Here is a 19,432-nt window from a genome sequence, read left to right as displayed (position 1 = left end):
ATTCAAGAATGTGGAGGGAATTAAAAATGCAGTTTCGTGATGTTTGTGTACGTTTCATGTTATAGTTTAGGTCTAAAATTAATACTGATAATGGAGCTTTAAAAGAATAAAAACTAATTATATAACCTTGAGCGAAAGAAAGTTCATAACACTGTACAATGCTTTATATGCTATTGAATGTACAATGTAAAGTGTATGGTATTTCCTTGAATGTAGCTCATCTAATGAACGATTTGTAACTTAAGTTTTATTTGAATAAAATAGATATTATAAAAAATAAAATTGAATAGGACATGTCTGATAATGACATTTAAACAACTTTAGTACAACAGATGGTTGAGGATATAGCATAACAAAACTCTTGACAATCTCTTGGACAAACTTTACTGAGTGATGTTGAACGAGTTAAACTCAACAAAAGCCTTCAAATTCAGTCAACAATTGAAATGTTAGATGATCGTTTAACACAATATTACACCAAAGCGGCAAGTGATGACAGCTACACCACTTATTCTGAATACCAATCTGAACAGTCCATGGGCACACAGACCACATATCAGATGATATCACTAATTGCCATCAAAGGAAACTGAAGCTCACTGATGACACGACAGATGAGATAACCTTGTATATCACAGAAACTACCCTTCATGGTAAAACATTCTCTTGGTCTATTGCAAGACATAAAACAAACATATTGTTTAGGTGTACTGCATGCTAAGAGAAATATATACCTGCAGACCCCTTATTGGGTTAAAGTGGCTACTGGGCTTGTCTGCAGGCCATGCCCACTGGCCACTTTGGTTGGCTTGGTGGGGCCTGGCCTTGCAGTATGGCCACATGCCATGACCACCAGCCAATGAACCCGCTATGAGAGGATTGGGGGTAAAGAAGCAAAGTGCCTGAACATAGGCCAAACCCAGTGGCTACTTTTGGTAGGGCCTGGGGTCAAAGGCCAAAAGACATTCCCTGAGCAAAAATGTAAAGGGCTATGGCAGTCTTCAGTGTGCTCTAGTTTCCAGTGATGTAATTGATGATGTAATAAATTATGTCATTGGTGAGGATATCTGTGTGCTAATGGGCTGGAAAGCAGGGGTGCTCTGTGTTAAGGTGGTGTAGCTTTAAACAGTTGCAGAATTTCAAGGGTTTTCTTGCCTTAAACCTTTCCTTAACATCACTTAACATAAAGGCTTTCCACTAAATATATATCAAAACGGACTATTAATAACAAGGCATAACTAATTGCAACATTGAGAGGGCACGTCTTTATTTGAAGCAATAACACTAAACTTGTTGCCCTACATGCCTCTGGATAAGCATACCTTTGCTGCTCAACCATGGCTACTTTTGATGGTCTATGGACGCATGAAAAGTACAGCAAGGTTGCTTAGTTCAGGATGGTCATTTGGGAGATTCTCCCAAACAAAACCGATGTGACAATAGATGGTCACAGCTCCTGTAATCCTTGTTCATGAAGACTGTTCCAAACACCAGATATGGCTGAATTGTGAACTGGTATCAGATTCCTAGTCTGAATCGGAATACTGCATGAAAGATGAAAAAAGGTTTAAATAAGACAGCAGCCCAAAGATTTTGAGGCCACCAGAAGTTTGGAAAGCTGCACCCTGTCTAAGTGGTCAATTCAGCTCCCAGGTTATGTACTTGCCTAGTTGGGGGGGTATGTATTCTTTTTTGGTCAAACAACGAAAGTTGTAAAGGAACAGCTACTAGTCTGACATTTGTACGAGAAGATGAAGCCAAACCAAAGCTGACCAATAGGAAGCTCTTCTGAATTGCACCCTGCCCAGAACAAATGTGGCATTCAAGTTCTGCCATTGTTGTAGGACACCAACATTCTCTACTTTCCACAGGAAATTGATGTACTGGCCCTCCACTGGCAATAACAGTTAGGTTATAATTCAAGGAACCCCCCATTCACAGAGGATGGCCTCCTGCCTGCACAGACACGACAGAAAGACTGGTCCAAGTGACACCAGGAGAGGCAGTAACATATAGCGTCCAACGAGTGTTACAGAAACACAGCAACGAGGAGCAGGCTCTTACTTTCACTGCAACCGCTGGATACAGAAAGCTATTAGTGATGAACAGCGCAATTGCACTTACTTCAGCAGTTTGCCATCTGCCTGGCTCAACCCCATTCGCTCATGGGTCTTTAGTCTATAAGCTTGGCAACAGATCATAACCACCACTAGACCTTTCGCTGATAAACCAGAGACCAGGACTGCCATTGCAGACCTAAATCCTTTTGAGGATCCAAAGTTTGGATTGTCAGTCATCTAGAGCAGCCTAACACAACCAACCACAAAGGCATTCAAAACTAATAGGTTAACCTAGGGTCTATCCTTAACATTTCAAGTGATGCAGCATCAGAAACAGCATCCTGCTTATCCAATCGGAAATCAGTCTTTCACCCATTAAGTCCAATAGAAAACCAACTCCAGGCTGAGTGGACACAGGTCATGTGGAGCCACTTGGGGTACCACCAGTCAAACTTGGTAGCCAAAGGACCGCTTTGGTTTTGGACACTGCTAGTGACTAACGGTCAGGGTCATGAATCTTGTAAAAGTACCTTATACAAATGCATGCTTACCTGTAACCTGCCCAGCATTTTAATTGCCTTCGCAGAAAACCCAGTACTTCAAACATTGCTGTGTGGACATTTCCCATATAGAAGGTTAGAAGAACTATGAAACCACCATTCTCCCCACCTAAAAGAACATTAATTGATAAGCCACAGCTACCACTAAAGCCAGCCAGGGAAATAAAAGATTTTCTACCTATTGGGTGGTGGTCTACTCCTGTACCCCGTGGCTACAAAAGCCATTGATTTGTGAAATAGGTCTTTTTTATTTCTGTAGCTACGGTGGTATTTCAACAAAGCCAGCGTAAAAATATTACCTTTTTAAAGATAGAATCATATCATGTGAGGAAGAAAATAAAACTGCACTAGAATCAGCATTTTACATTTGCAAAGATTCTAGTTAGTACATTAAAAATGTTAAAAGTGTTGGGCTGTTTAAACAGAAGGGCTAAAACAATATCGGCAAAAAATAAGGAGAAATGCAGAGATTTTTGCTTAGCTATGAAGTAAAAACAGTAATTGTGAAAAGCTGTCAACAGCATTGCCATTTGCAGTTATTAAAACGATAATTAAAAGTGAACATCCTGAATACTCAATTGATATAAAATATAGTTTGAAAGTCCATATTAAAAGAAAGCAAACTCACTGGCAAGAGAAGCAAGATGAGGCTGAATGTGTATCTCCTTCAACAGTACAGCAGACGGGAGATGAACTGTAAGGTCACACCATGCCTCTTCAGGTAAAAACACATAAGACCAAGCAGCGGAGCGAGCTCTTCTGTGTGGCGGTGTAGCCTGCAGCAGCACCTCAGCAGGCTGTGCTGTCGGACTACTTGAGGTTATTGTACCTGTAATGCATTTTTTGGGGGGAAAAAGCAAGCAAACACTGGCAATAAGTAGTATTTATATAGTTAACTAAATTATTAACAACTAAGGCAAAATCATTAATGTTTATGGATAAGGCACACACACAGGCAAATAGAACAGACTCTTTCTTTTGAACAAAGGAAAAATATAACCAAGTATTTGATAATGGTAAGCAGAGGACAAGCAATATGAGAGATCAATACTGCTCTTGATTTTCTGGTGCAAGATGTCTCTTTTCCAGCTAACTGACTGAGCATCTCAGAAAATAAAGAATACTTTTTTGCAATATCAGTCTCAGTATTGTAAATAAACTACTTAAGTTGTCACCATCCATACAATTGCACCTTGATCCTCCTACATGTACAGTGAAGCAAGTAACAATCAATGACACTAAAAAAGAAGTTTGGATATAGAACCGACAATTTTTCTCTCCCCAGAATGTTTTATGAGTTTCTTTCATTCACAGAAAAGCCAGAAGTTATTTGTAGAAATAGAATTACTATTGCACATTTAGAACTTTTTTTTACTGAAACCTTGCAGGCCCTTTGTTTGAAATCCAGGGTATAAACATGGAGATTTGTTATACAGAGCCAGGTGAAGGAGGTTAACATCAATGTTATTAAACATAAATAAGTTCAACTGTGTTAACCAATGTCATCATTGCTTTCCTAAATTGAGCCCAAAGACCTGGTATATTCTAAATACACACAATGTACTCATGTCTCCGCATGGGTGCTGGCTATTCCATGACAAAACTAGAATTTTCAAGCAGAGTCTCAAAGGTACAGGGAGTACTTTTACAGTGATAGGAGTAGTTGGACACAGGAGGTAGGACATAATGAAGACACAAGTGTAAAGAGAAGAACAAGTTACTTACCAACTGTAACGTTCTTTCGATTGGATGTTCCGCCCACATATTCCTCATCTTAGATATTTCCTTACCTTTAGGTTTCGCCCCAGAAATTCTTTTCTCTCTCCAGCAAAGGGTGCTCCACTCGAGGCCGCAGCGTCGATGTCCCTCGGCGGCATCCATGGAGCACTGACGTCATCCCCCGTATAAGAACCTCTAGCGCGCCCGTTGGCTTCAGTTCTGTTTTTTCGTATATTATCCTCCATGGATCTTGATAGTCAATGACATGCCGCTTTTGACCCAAGCCCCAAAAGAGTTTTGAGTGTAATTCACGTAAACTGTACTGTGGGGTTAGGATGGGAGGGTCGATGAGGAATACGTAGGAGGAACATCCAATCGAAAGACCATTACAGTTGGTAAGTAACTTTTTCTTCGAATAGATTGTGTACTCCCACGTATTCCTCATTTTATGATAGACTCCCATAGCAGTGGCAATTTTCGAGGTGGGAGTACAGTATCTTTTTCTAATCATGTACAGAATGTAGTACAGATTTCACAAACAGACCTCCTTGAGAAGAAGTCGAGTCCAATGCATAATGTTTTATAAAGGTGTGCATAGACGACCATGAGGCTGCAGCGCAAATATCTTGCACAGGGACACCCCTTTTCAGTGCTGTTGAAGTTGCCATACCCCTGGTCGAATGAGCTCTTCGTCCATCAGGTGGTTCTTTTCCCGCTAATCTGTAACATTCTGTTATGGCTAAAATTATCCATCTGGATAATGTTTGTTTTGTTACCGGAAGGCCCAGTTTACGTCCAGTGTATCCCACGAAAAGTTGATCACACTGACAAATTTTTGCAAATCTTGAGATGTAAAAACTAAGAGCTCTTCTGGGATCTAGTCTATGAAGTCGCTCCTCTTCCTTGCTTGCATGAGGAGGAGGGTAAAACGTAGGTAAGGTTATTTTCTGTGACAGATGAAAGTCCGAAACAATCTTTGGTAAAAAAGAAGGTTTGTCCTTATAAAAGATGGTGTGAGGAGGACCGCTGGAAAGCGCCTGCAACTCACTTACCCTGCGGGCTGATAATGCTACAAGGAGTATTGTTTTCAACGTAAGGAGCCTTAGTGGGCAAGAATGTAAAGGCTAAAATGGAACATATGTGAGACATTTTAGAACTAAGTTTAGATCCCACACTGGAACCTGGAAAGGTATTGGGGGTAAAACATTATTTAAACCTTTTATGAATTGAATTATCAAGGGTATTTTAAAATAAAGATTCTTCTTCGGAAGAGTGCTTAAAGATGGATAGCGCTGCTAAGTATTCCTTTATCGTCCTAACCTGGAGCCACATTGAAATGGGTCCACATTCTTTTCTCTGCACCAGCTACTGAACTTGTTCCAACAACACTGATACAGAGATTTGGTTGCTGGCCTTCTAGCCGAAAGCAAAATCTCCATCACGTCATCCGGAAGATCCCAATCCTTGTATCTCAGCCTTTCAGAAGCCATGCGTGAAAGCTGAATGTGTTGACCTCCTGATGGAGAACATGACCTTCCTGTCGCGAGAGAAGATCCTCTCTTCTTGGAAGACGTATTGGAGGGCAGATGGACATGTCGAGAAGATTCGGGTGCCAAGTTCTCCTGGCCCAATCTGGGGCAATTAGGATCATGATTTTCCCGTACTTCCTCAACCTCCTGATTACTTGAGGGATCACAGGGATTGGAGGAAACGCATACAGAAGTGGAAACTCCCATTCCACCACTAACGCATCCCCTAGAGCTCCTCTTGGGGGAAATTCCCTTGAGCAGTACAGTTCGCACATCCGGTTGGCTCCGGTCGGAAACAGATCCACTTGAGGGGCTCCCCAAAGGGCGAAGATCTCTTGAATGACTTCCCGAGCTATCTCCCACTCGTGAGAGACTGTGCTCTGCCTGCTCAGAGCGTCCGCTGTTGTGTTTTGCTCTCCGGCTAGATGAATTGCCGACAGAGAGATCCCTTCTTGTATTGCCCAGAACCAGAGTTGCATCGCCTCTCTGCACAGAGGTAGTGATCCTACGCCTCCTCTCTTGTTGAGGTAGTACATGGCCACTGTGTTGTCTGTCATTATCAGAACATTCTTTACCCGTACAGAGGGCAGGAAGGCCTTCAGCGCTAGTCTGATTGCCCTCAACTCCAAAAGATTGATGTGTAGTTTGGAGACCAACGTCCGCTGATTGTCAGATCGTTGATATGGGCTCCCCACCCCGTAAGTCATGGCTGCCAAAAAGATTCTCCTCTGAGGATATGATGTTTGCAAGCCCACAATTGTAGATCCTTTGCTACTTGGGCTGGGACCTGCAGTAGATCTGACATTTCCCCTGAGAAATGGGACCACTGAGTTCTGAGAGCCCATTGAAGAGATCTCATTCTAAATCTGGCTTCTGGCACCAGAAAAATGCAGGATGCCATCAGACCGAGCAACCTGAGAAAATCGAAGGCCGGAAGATGATGGGCATTCTGGAATTTTATTACCATCTGCAGAATGTGGTGAGCTCTCCAGGACTGCTCCTATAAACTGGAGCTTCTGTGATGGTATCATGTTTGACTTTTTTAAATTCAGAGAAAAACCTAGTCTGTGAAGGAAGTGACAAGTCTTGGACAGGTGATCCAGGGCTTGTTCTGGAGAACGTGCTCTGATCATCCAATCGTCCAGATAGGGGTAGACATGAATCCCCCCTCTCCTGAGACTCGCTGTCACCACCGCCATCAACCTGGTGAAAACTCTTGGGGCAGAGGTCAACCCGAATGGCAGAACTCAAAACTGATCGTGAGAATTGGCAATCGCAAACCTCAGGTACTTTCTGTGCTTGAGATGGATTGGCACATGAAAGTAAGCATCCTGAAGGTCCAATGATACTAACCAGTCTTGGAGTTGGAGAGCCTGAAAGATCTGAGAAAGTGTGACCATCTTGAATTTGTCCTTCATTAGGAACTTGTTCAAGTTTCTTAAGTCCAAGATGGGTCTCAGCTTTGTTCGGAATAAGGAAGTATGGGCAATACCAACCTGTGTTCCTCTCCGCTACAGGTACATGTTCTATTGCACCTTTCTGTAGCAGGGTTAAAACTTCCTGCAACAGGAGCGGATCCGGATGCTTGGCAGAGTTGTATTCCGGAGGATGATTCTGAGGTTTCTTTATAAAAGGAAGGCAGTAACTTTGGGATACTGTTTCCAGTACCCAAGCATCTGAAGTAATGCCCCGCCATTCTTCTAGATGCTGTGAGATTCTGACTCCCACCGAGGTCTTGTGGGTCAAAACCTCAGTGGTTTTGCGGCAGCTGCAGCAGCGGCTGACGGTACAGATGCCGTTGCTGGGGCTGATCTAGCACCTTTTCCTCGTCCGAGGAAATTTTCTTTGATCTCTGATTGGCCTGCCCTCTTCCAATTGAGGAATAATAGCGAAAAGGACGTCCCCTCCAGGAAGATGAGCCTTTGTAGGGGCGTTGCTGAGTTTGTCTTATAGCGGCACTTAGAGATTTTGCGGCCGCTTTGGAGGTCTGTAGCTTCTCCAAACTTTCATCTGCCTTGCTACCGAACAACCTCGAGCCATCAAAGGGCATATTAAGAAGTCTGGATTGCACATCAGGAGCAAACCCAAACTTTCTTAGCCACGCAAATCTACGTAGCACTGTGCTAGTCGCCATGGACTTGCTGATACTGTTAGCTGTGTCCAATCCCGATTCAAGGCATTCTCCAGAAGCCTCCTTTCCATCCCTTATAATAGCTAGAAAGCCATCACGTTCTTCCCCCTTCTGGGATGCGTTCAGCTGCCGCCGACATGCAGTCCCACAGGGTATATGTGAACCTTGCCAAGGTACAGGTTACATTAGTAGACTTCAAAGCCATACTGCCAGATGTGAAGATTTTCCTAGACCATGCATCCACCTTTTTATCGTCCCTATCTGGAGAGATTGTAGGGTATGCCGCATTCTTTGTGGAAGTGGCTGCCTGTACTACTAAGCTTTCCGGAGTTGGATGTTTGCTGAGGTATTACGGATCAGATGTACATGGTCTATATTTTGCCACAAACTTTCTATTTACTGCACCTATGGCTTCAGGATGTTCCCATGCAGAACTAACCCTTCTTTGTAATGCAATATGAAATGGTAGAATGGGGTCTTGTTGGGATGTTCCAGATAATATATCCGTCATGTCATCATCAAGACTGACTGGTGAACTCCTATCCCACCCCATAAATTCTGTAACTCTGCTCAGGAGTCTTCTAAAACTCGTATCAACCTTTTCTGATGAGTCTGGTGTGTCAAAATCATAATCTGGAGAAGTATCCAGGCCACTTGCTGTTTCCAAACATTCTTGCAGATCTTGAATTCTTGATTGAGGATCAATTAATTCCTCTGGGACAGATCTTGTGCCAAATTTAACACCAGCAGAGATTAATTCCTCTTCTTCTGATGATTCTGCCTCATAGATGGATGACATAGTCCTAAAAAAAATCATGTTGATTCTCAGGATGAAAAACCTTTTTGGGCATTACAGGTCTTTCCTTTATTAAAGGTTTGGGCGTCGAGGAAAGCGTCGATGGCGCCGAAGTTTTAATCACTTCCTTCGACATCGTCAAAGGAATTTTCGACGACCTCGATGTAATCATTGAGGAAACCGTGGAAATCGTCGAAGAAGCTTTCGTGGTCTTCGAGCGCGGGCTCGACATAGCTTCCTTCGAGGGAGTTATCGACTCGAGGAGCTTCGAAGTCTTCGACGGCGTCGATGTCGACTTTGATGGCGTATGATCTTTCGATGCCATTTTGTTTCCCTCTGCCTTTGATTTATGCACCGAAGGATGTGACTTACGAGGTGATCGAGAAGAGTCTCTCGATGACGTTCTCAACGTCTTTTTATGAGCCTTTCTTGTTTTGGACCTTCCTCGGTCACCTTTCTTGTGAGCAGGAGCATGGTCTTCTTTAGCTATTTTTGAGGGGGTCTGGGCCGCGTTCTCAAATTTTTTTAGCATCGATACTCGAAAAGCTTCCCATTTCCTTGGAGAGTCATGTTTAGATGGACATGTGATAACCTCTTCCGAAGATGTCGAAGAGGATGATCAATGCCGTCTCTTCTTAGCCTTCTTAGAAGACGACTTCCTCAATCTACTCCTCGATTGATGTTTTTTATTATATGATTTCGAAGATTCGTCTGAGTCTCTCTTTTTTAAAGTGGACTTCGAAACACCCTCCCCCATCGCCAGTTTACCTCTACGCTCTTTTAGGGCTTTGTGGGTCATCGGTTGTTACGAACCACAGTCTTCCGTACGGTGGTCGGGACCGAGGCACCATAGACAGTTCTTATGTGGATCCGTCAGGGACATTTTGTTTCCACATTTTAGGCATTTTTTAAAGCCTGTCTTCGGTGTGGAAGGGTTCGAAAATTACATTGCTTTTTTTCTCACAAAATACTGAAGCGCCGTTTTACTCGATCCGAAGCGAAGCTAACGGAAAAACGGAACTGAAGCCTGTTAGGCAGAAACCTGTGCAGTTCCCTCTGGGACTACTGCAAAAGATTTAGGACTACAGGTGTTTGGCATTAAACCCACTTGGTAGCAGTCTGTACCACACAGATTCACTTGGTAACTTTGGATGAGCAGTCAGACTTCCCTCAAGAAGAGTTAAGCAGTATACAGAGTATTCACAATAGGTCAAGAGAACACAATAAAACAAGTAAACACTGACCAGGGCTTGGTGTAAAAGAGATGATTATTTATTTAAAACCACATCTAGGAAAACACACAGGCACTAATAGTAAGCAATTCAAAAACACGGTCACTAAAAGATATACACTCCCTTAAAAGAATATTAGACAAGTCTTAAGTAAAGCCCCACTTATTTTCAGACAGCGGTGAGCCCTTAACGTAGATGGCACTCTAATAATTCGTTTTTAAAAAGGGAGAGAAAAGCCGAGAATAAATTGAAACATATCCCAACACTTTTTCACAAACACAACAAGAGAGGAAGGCAAAGTAACACCGTGAATTCAGAGTCAGTAGGCTGGATCCGCTTTAAGAGGATCAAAACAAGATGTGTCCCAGGTCACACGGTTGCAGTGCACAAAAGTCTTGTAACGGTTCAAAAAGGAGTTGGACCAGTTAGAGGGTCAAGGCGGCCAGCCCAGTCCAGAAGGTTAAGGGGTTATTATTACCTTGTAGCAATCTTTACAAAGGGAGGCCTGGCGAACACGGTACCTCAAAGTGGTGAGAACACTCCAGCGGGGGCAGTTGTTCCTGGCAGCAGATGCAAGTCGGTGCTTCGTCCGGGGGAAGAGAGGATCTCGTCGGGGAGGAAGACAGGAGTCCGTTGTACTGCCAGGGAAGAAACAAGCCGCAGAGTTTCTCAGGTACAAGGAGCGATCCGTTGATTCGCGGTTCAGTGCTAAGTGGCTATCCGGCTGCCCGGGTGCTTGGCACGGGCAGTTCGACCACAAGCCGGTCTGGGGTGCGAAGAGAAGAAGGTAAACTGGTTGTGCCCACCAGTCAGGGGAAGCCGCCTCTCCAGCCGGGAGATCTTCTCTGTCGTCGGGAAGTGGTAAGTCGGTTCCGCAGGGCTCCACCGGTGGTGTCGTCGTGGTAGGTCGGCTCAGCTTCTCCCTCGTCGGATTCTCAGGTCCTGTGGCGACTTCTGAAGTTCCAGTCCCCAAAGCCCTGCTTTTATGCAGCATACCCCCATTCACTCAGCCTAGCTGTCAATCAAACATGCTAAGTGGTGAGCCAATCACACAAGAGTGCGACTTGAGTTCCCAAGGTAACTCAGTCAGGGTGCCTAAACCCCCTCCCACACCCCCTGTGGTACCCAGACAGAGTGGCACCGCTTTTGGAGGCTTCTGTGGAGAAGCCTGCCAAAAAGTGGAACAAAGGGCTCGACTTGGCTTGGAGTCACAGAAGAGAACACAAACGCCATTTTAGAATCGAGTCCTGGCAAAAAATACCAACCGACGAATTATTAATTAAATAAACCGGCGGTATGTTCGGGGCTATGAGAATTAAATAATTAAAGTTGGTAGCCTCGAACAATGGTAAAATCCCATAGGGAAATATTCGCGGTCGAATATAAAAAGTAGTTTCCACTGCCACCAGCCAAAACTCGATCAGGGGGGACGGAGACGTGCCCCCTCAACTAACAGACCTCAGGGCAATTGAATTGCCCCGACCAGTACGCCCACAATATGATGGTTTGTACTGGTTTCTGTTAATAATTTGGGACTAGTAAAGCCAATGGTGACTTTACATGCCCTGGGAGACAGTAGTCAGTCCCAGGGTATGGAGTCTATGGTGGGGTGTCACTATGACACCCCTGTGTTACTGCACGGAGGGTGCTGTGTAACACACAGTAAAAACACATGAGACCCTATGGAGTAAAGGACCCCATAGCCCATAAAACCCATTAACAGTCAAAGGAACACCATAAATCATGTCCAAGAGTGGGAAAAAAAAAAAAAAGTCTCACTCTTGGCAGGAGAAAAAAAAACAAACTCCAGAAATCCAGCAAAGCTGCTGGGGGACTCACTAGGTTAGGAAATTCAACCTAAAGAGAGAATTCTCCCTAACAAAGCCAAATGGGTGCACACGAGGCTCTTATACGGGGGATGACGTCGGTGCTCGACAGATGCCGCAGAGGGACATCGATGCCGCTGCCTCGAGATGAACGCCCTCTGCTGGAGAGAAAAATATTTCCAAGGCGAAACCTAAAGGTAAGGATATATCTAAGATGAGGAATACGTGGAAGGACACAATCCATTCGAAATACAGCTTAATAGTGAACAGTAGTTATTAACTGTTAAAATAGTGTGTGTAAATATTCTTCCCCAGCTGACTCTTCAGTTCCTAAAACATTTACAGGTGTAGTTCTGGAACCATTCAGGCAGGTTAGATGGCAGTATAGCCAAATGTGCACCATGTTTAAGTGTACTTGAAGGTAGATGATGCTCTTTATGATGGTTGCTCCCACATATTTCTAATCTCCTGAAATACACTCCTTGCGTAGACGGGTCCAGAACGTTTTGTAGCTGCCAGGGCATATCACAACGTTCCTGACTCTGACGGACATCACTGACCCCCTCAGTGTGCCAGACTGTCATTGGTACAAATACTGAGCCCTGTGTGCCCTTTACCAGCTTTCGGACTTCATTGTCCATGTCACACGTGCAAAAATATGGTTAACTACCAATAAAATTACAAGCCATCTGGATGACGGGAATCTGCAGCAGTACAGTATGTTCTAGAAAAAACATAACCCAAGTTAAGTAACCTGCCCTTCTAATAAGGACATTCGTTTAATAGATTTTACATTTCTCAAAGCATGCACATAACACTAAAGCAAGGAAAGAAGGATGAAAGCTTAATCTGGTTTTAAGGATCGGACACCCAATGTGTGTGTCCTCCCCAACAAGAGATTCAAGGCAGTAATGCATTGTGAGGATATGCAATTTTTCCCATGAAGCCACCTGACAAAAGTCTGGCAAGCATATCACCCTGCAAAGGTCTCAAATAACTCAGGCCAAACCCTTTATTCGAAGGAGCTCTTTGCTGAAAAGTCACATACTTCTAGTTACTTCATAGCCAATATTTATATAGGGGACTATCCACCTAGAAATTGTAACCTTTATCATCAACTTTCGATTTTCGAAGGCCAGAAAAGCATACCAACAACTATCCAGGCTGTCATTCCAGCATAATTCCTCAATCCTATGCATATAGAAGTTTAAAGTCCGTTTCGGGTCATTCCTGTGGAACATTTACTCAGTCTTGGTAGGGAAAGGAGGAACGAAAACTCTGAGATAAAGCTTTAACTACATGTGGATTTCTGTCAACACCCTAGGTAGTATACGAAGGACGTACCCCCCAGGGTTACTATTTCTTTGCAAAGACAAAAACAAAATGGGGTGAAGCAGACAGAACTTGAAACCCATTACCAAGTGCGTGCAACCAGAAAAACAACTTTCATTGTCGGTTATTGAAAAGGTCAGCACTACAAAAATTCAATAATGGCAGCCTAGAGGAAAGAATTAACAGAATGCATGTCCTACTATAAAAAGGGGATGGCAGAAAGAAATTCAGCAGGACTTTAGCTCCTTTCGCCATTTTCAAAACAACCCCTAAACAACCCTCAACTGTGCCCATATTAAGTCCTTTGGTTAAAGACAACAGACTACAAAGAGCATATGAGAACATGCCAGTAGGTGTTCATTCTTAGTGCAGCAAAATGAAATTGTGGCATTCTACAAGGCTAAACGTACTTCATGGATTGACTGCCTGCTGATGATATAACGTCCATATGGAAAAATTTGTATTGCTGAACCTTTCACGAGTCCAGCATTAAGGTTACATTGGTTCACATTGAGATGAAGACCTTTCTTTTTCCTGAGAGAGGTGATCACTCTGCGCAAGAATTTCTAATGGTGGACAACATCAGCTGCAGGAATTTCGGGAACTTGGCCATCTGGGCCCAATTTTGAACTATTGAGAGCATCACTGCCTTGCATGTTTTCAGTTTTCACAAGAATACTGGAATGTGAATAAATGGGTGCAGAATATGCACCAGGTATAACTATCAAAGGATCCCATAAGTATTTTCCACAGTCACCAAAGAAAAACTCACCCAGTCTGGGCAGATTCTGCTCCCCCAGAAAAGTCCAAATTCAATTTCTCCCAAGGAAAACAAAATCAGGTCTTGAAAAATTCCAAAGAAACAAAAAGTCACTCACACCAAAAATTCCAAGGCAGCAGTTTCTTCTTTCTTTGGATTAAAAGCTCCCTTTTCAAAGTTCCATAATGAAAACACCACCAATGGTAATCATGGATAATGTTTAAACCAAAAGTATCACTTTCACTTTGATAACAACTTTGCTTTTCTGCAGCTTCTTGAATTCAATTTGTCAGGATGCTTCTCTTAAGGGAGTTGCTCACTCCGTGGCAACTTCCTTCTGCAAATGTTCTTGCGAGAACAGGCTTCTCAGACTGCATCTATTTCAACTTCAACATGAAAATATTCCGACTTAAAATTCTTGACAACCACAGTTCTACTTTCTGCTACTGCGACTTGATAATGTGGAAATGTTTTAGACAGCTTAAGCAAGACTCTTTTACCTATACAGGTTGGCAAGGCACTCTTTCCACTATTACAAGAAAGGGCAACCTCTTTGCCTTTCCTCCAAGTCTTGTAGCTACCACAAAATCTGCTTTAGTTTCTAACTGCCAAAGTGTCAGCTTTGCAGATGTGTATTTATCTCTAGCACCCAGCTCCCTTCCATAGCTTTCCGTGCGTCTGCGTGTCTCCAGGGTTTACCCCAAAGCTCCAATGCCACTTTCCGTATCAGACGACTGTGGTATTATCAGCTTCAACAACTTCAGGCCAATGAACTTCAGTTCTTAATTGGGCTGATTTCCTCTACTTGGGTTCCATTTCAATATATTATTTGTTTTTTACAGGGTGCAACACGCCCGCAGGACTCAGCATTAGACTGCGTTAGACTGATAGTGATCAGGAAATAATACTTTGTACGCGGCTTCTCTGAAGTGAGATATTCTTTTAACAGTTTGGTAAAGTCTGCAACGGCTTAGAACCTGGCTGGGGAAAGGGGGCGATAGCCTCCTAGCCAATGAGGAGGCTCGGTACGGGGGGAGGGGGGTTTACCAGACTGTAATTCCGTCGCCCTGAGCCTCCTCAGGGCTGGAAGACGTCATCTTCCCCTACAGGGGAATGAGCCAAGTGCTCCTTTCCTTCCCACCCCATCCACAGATTTCCCTTATCCTGCCCCTACTCCCAACTTAACTTGTTTTTGGTTACTTTTCGGGAGCTGATGTGATGTAAACACTTCTGACCCCAGCGTGTCTGCTCCCGAACTGCGACACGCCAACATGAAATGGCAGTCATTTTGTTGGTTTACTTCGTTTTACTATTTACAATGGCCACTATGGGAACGGAGAACCGACTTAGATTTCCCCGTCCCTGGAGGACATTTCTTTTTCCATTTGCGACCAGACAGCGCATTGTGCAACTAGAAAAATGCTTTTAGTACCCCAGTCCTATGGGCTGGGGTACTAACAACAATAAGTCCCTCGCAGGGGGGCATTACCACTTCAGGTAATGCCCTGGGGCCCATAGTTACACTGTTCTCCCTTTTAATAGGAGACACTTGACTGCTTCTTCTGATGATTTCAGTGTAACAATGGGAAAAGAAGGATTTTCTTCACACGCAAGCACTTCAGCTATTGCTGCTTTGGCATACTGCCCTTCATTTACCAGCTCCAGATTTACAGCGGCTGCTTCCACTTCAACTTCTTTTTCTCTGCCACTGCTACTACAGGCACTCTCAGATACCACCCCCCCCCCCCAGTCTTGGATCTGGCCTCATTAGTAGAGAGTCTTGCTCACTCAGTTTCCCTCAGCTTGGTTCTGCAAACGTGCATCGGGTAAAACAGTAAGACACAGGACTCTAGTTCTGCAGTCACGACAATTAGGCGCACCTGGAGAGACGGCCAGTCTCCTCCAGTGCAGACACAGCCAGACAGGGTTTGTGAGCACAGGACCAGCTCAGAGCCTGCAGCTGAAATCTGCTTTTCCTTTGCTCTGGCCTCCCTTCTGTGGTTACACTTCCTTATGAACTGCCAGCCTCCTGTTCTTCTCCTAATGCTACTGCCAGCCTTCCAGCTCCTGTTACAGCTTCTCTCTGTGGCTCACTCCTGCAGCAGCCTTTTATCCCTCAGGTGGGTTAATTAGCTTTAGGTGCAGAGCATCAGTCTTTACTGCCTGACCTTGCCAAAGGCTATTAGGCTTGTCTGCCTTGTTCCTACCTCCGCATGCCTCTTTAGCGCTCTTCCTCATCACAGTTCCTGAAGGATTTTGGGACATGTAGTCCCTTTTTAGGAACATTCGTTTTTTGACCTTTCTGATTTGGTAAAAGGCTATCAGAAGGGCAGGGTCACAGGGAAAGTAAAAAAGGGGTTCCTCCCAGTCTTGCTGGTCTGATTCTCACCCCCCCCCCCATGTGATCCTCCAGCAGTCCACCACCCCCACCACCCTGAAGGTTGCAATCACAGCCCTTGCCTTCCCTGGCCACATGAGACGGGTCCAACACCAGGGTTCTAGTCGGAATCCCACTGGATGCTCCACAGTCTCAGAGAAGCCCAGGGTACCTCTGCTTTGCAGGAAAAAGGATACTGTGGTAGGTCAGACATAGGAGATAGACAACTGGACATGGTTAAACAATGTTCTTCATTCAAAAAATTAAAAGAAAAACTTCTCCAAGCCTTATATAAGTGCAGGCCTCTGTATTCTAGAATACGACAAACCGATGCTTGTAAGGACATCTTCCAAAATAGCCACTGTCCTCAGTTCAAACCTACTCTAACCTAACCTCTGTCCTACCACTATAAAAGGACAGAAAAAGAAAAGCTACATTTTAGCTTAGTCTACGGTTACGTTCCCTTCTTTTGGAACCGAATAGAGGCTAGTTCTCCGACACCCCCACCACCAAAACATTCTCAGGTTTGCTTCCAATATGGAATGGATTGTCAAAGTTCCAATAATGCACAACAAATATCTTTCAGTTTTATATTTCGGACTACCACAAAATCATTGTCAAGTCTTCAAAACAAAAACAGTCTTGGGTTTACAACTTATCTCGTGAAATCTCATCCGAGCCTGGAGCTTGGTTTTCCCAGTGGCAACAAAATTCACACTTATTCCTTGTCAAATAGTTAAAATTCTTAGCCTAGACTAGGCTGTGGGCTTGGTTAGTCCTGGTTGATTTACTTTATGGATAACAAATTCCTCCTCCCCAGGTGGGCTACGGCATTGTTCCACCCAGCTCGATAACCTGCTTTCATTAGCCCCTACTGGGGTACTCGTGCATTCAGCAGAACAAGCGATGTGGGCCTGGTCAGTTCGGTTGCTTATCTTGTCCCTCTCAACTCCTCGTATCGATCGATTTGGGGTTTTGGTTTTCTTGGTCTCCTCGTCATCACTTTGTGGGATTCAGGTACTTGGAGTCCAATGCAAGACTATAGGGTTTTTAACCCATTTCTGCCTCTTGGGTTATGTAGATTTGTAACCCCGTTTGGGCTTGGCTGTAGTATCACATCCCACTGCACGCTTTCGGGATGTAGTCGTGTATTTCTTTTTAAGCGGCGATACTTCTCCGGAGCTTCGGCATCTCAGTTGAGCCTGGTTCGACGTCTCCAACCTGGATTTGGTCTGCGTTGTAGTGCTTTGTGCAGCAACTTCCCCTCTTCAGGACAGATTCTCTGGTTTGCCACTTTGGCAGGATGCCGACCTGCTGCTCTCGACTCTGCTTTGCTGTCTTCCACTTTGGCGGCACCGGCTCTCAGGGTCCACCGCCTTACAGCAAGCAGCAGCACTACACCAGATTCCTTATCTCACCACCCATCACACTAGTGAAGGTGCTCTTCTTTCTTCTCTCTGCGAGGTAGGAACTGGCTCCTCTGCAGTGTCTCTTGGTCCAGCGTTTCTCACACAAGCCAGCAAAAAGAGTGCCAGTGAAGGCTGCTGAAGAGGCCAGATAGGAATGGCTTGCTCAGAGATCAGGTGTTAATAAGAGTGCTAGAGCTCTAGGCAAAATCATGATGTGTGTGGTCGCCAGACTGACCTTGGCCTCAGTGGAGCAGCGGATTGTGGTGGCACAGATTGTACAGATAGTGAAAGAAGCAACTGCACAAAATTAGCGAATGGAAGCCTGAAAGGTTTGTCACACCTCTGGAAAAAAACCTGTGATGGGGAATGCGGTTCTATAGCTTTCCTTGACAGAAAGCAGAGATTGTTACTCCGAAAGCAAAGGCAGAGGTCCTGGAACAGTGGAGCTGATGCAAAGGGAGCAATGACGGCAACATGTTTTATTTGGTTTCTGGAACCAGAGCCCTGCAATTTCTCTAGCCAAAGAAACTAGTCTCAGCTCATGACCTGGCAAGGCTTGCCCAAGGCTAGGAAGATTGTGACGACGCACTCGCTCACTGATTTTGGTGCACAGATTGCAGGTACCAGCTATTTTAGTGTTGTGATCCTGTCACAAGTACCAACACAGCATTGATGTGGTCAGACAACCGTCTTCCAGTCCTTAGAGGAATTCTCCTAATGTCGCCCTAAGACGGTGAACCCTTTTACAATATATGGTCCTTTGAGTCTCATTCGGCTCTTATTTGCATGGGTACTTCAGCACCTGATTTAAGCCCCAAGGTGACTATTATATATTGGTTTTAGGGAGTAGGCTTGTGACAGCTGTAATATAGATGTGGTTTTACCACGGGTACAAGCCATGTTACTGCATTGGTAGCCCAATGTATAGTTTTGGTAGCCATAACAATGTATATTTTTAAGTCATGCTCTTGGCTATTTGGTATTTGAGGGTTTCCTTTGTTCAGGGCGACCACGAAGTAGTACAAACATGACCGTTCTGCTCACTTTGTGAACTCGCAAAACACCCACCACATTGGTTTTTACTAGTTTATACCAGTCTAAATCCCTGTGATCTGCTGCTCACATCCTAAAGGGGTGGCCTGGACTGAGTGGTAGTCCTATAGGCCACCAGGGTGGTTGCCCATCTGACCCCTCTAGTCCCTAGCCCCCTCATCAGATTGGTGAGATGGCGGTGGCCAAACCTCAAGCGTAGTGGTATTCAAAGGATCTCACCATCTCTGCTCTCTTGTTCTCACGTCACAGTATTTTGGAAGAAGTAAATCTGTTGACTTGGAGGATTTCCCACTGTTGCATCTTTATGCCTTTATCTGGCCAGTCTGCATTAATGCAGCAGTCTGGACAAGTCCCCATTAGTGTTATCTGCTGCTAAATGTCCACACTGGGCTTCAGTCGTCGTACTGACTCAATCAACATCAGTGTTAATGCGGTATAAGCATGCTGGGATCATCATGCCAGTTTACTGCCATTTTTCAGGAATACTACAACCATGTCTCATTTGCTTGTTGCCAAGTCCTATGTTGCCCTCATGTTATCCCATTGCTTGGATAGTTTTCTGCTGTGCTGCCTCCCCTCGTTTGTCCAGCGAGCCACCAGAATGCCTTCATGTATTCCTTAGTATTCCAGTCTTCGTCACCGGAATTT

At 44.4% G+C, this 19,432-nt stretch overlaps 1 protein-coding gene across 5 annotated transcripts in view; it reads right to left on the bottom strand.

Moving 5' to 3' along the window:
• The window catches only part of BIRC6 (baculoviral IAP repeat containing 6), a 3,097,233-nt gene that overhangs the window by 975,755 nt on the left and 2,102,046 nt on the right, over positions 1 to 19,432 (bottom strand). For all 5 annotated transcript variants that reach the window (XR_011268132.1, XM_069607902.1, XM_069607904.1 and 2 more), the window contains one exon: positions 3,249 to 3,449. Coding sequence is in view for 4 of the 5 variants with exons in the window: in XM_069607902.1 (XP_069464003.1) it covers positions 3,249 to 3,449 (201 nt within the window). In the remaining variant the exon portion in view is untranslated. The remainder of the gene's footprint in view (positions 1 to 3,248; positions 3,450 to 19,432) is intronic.

Source organism: Ambystoma mexicanum, chromosome 4q (assembly GCF_040938575.1).
Source record: "Ambystoma mexicanum isolate Mex_15411 chromosome 4q, UKY_AmexF1_1, whole genome shotgun sequence".
In the NCBI taxonomy this organism is placed as follows: domain Eukaryota; kingdom Metazoa; phylum Chordata; class Amphibia; order Caudata; family Ambystomatidae; genus Ambystoma; species Ambystoma mexicanum.
The sequence above is the reverse complement of the archived record's forward strand: the minus strand, read 5'-3'. Positions and strand labels throughout refer to the sequence as shown.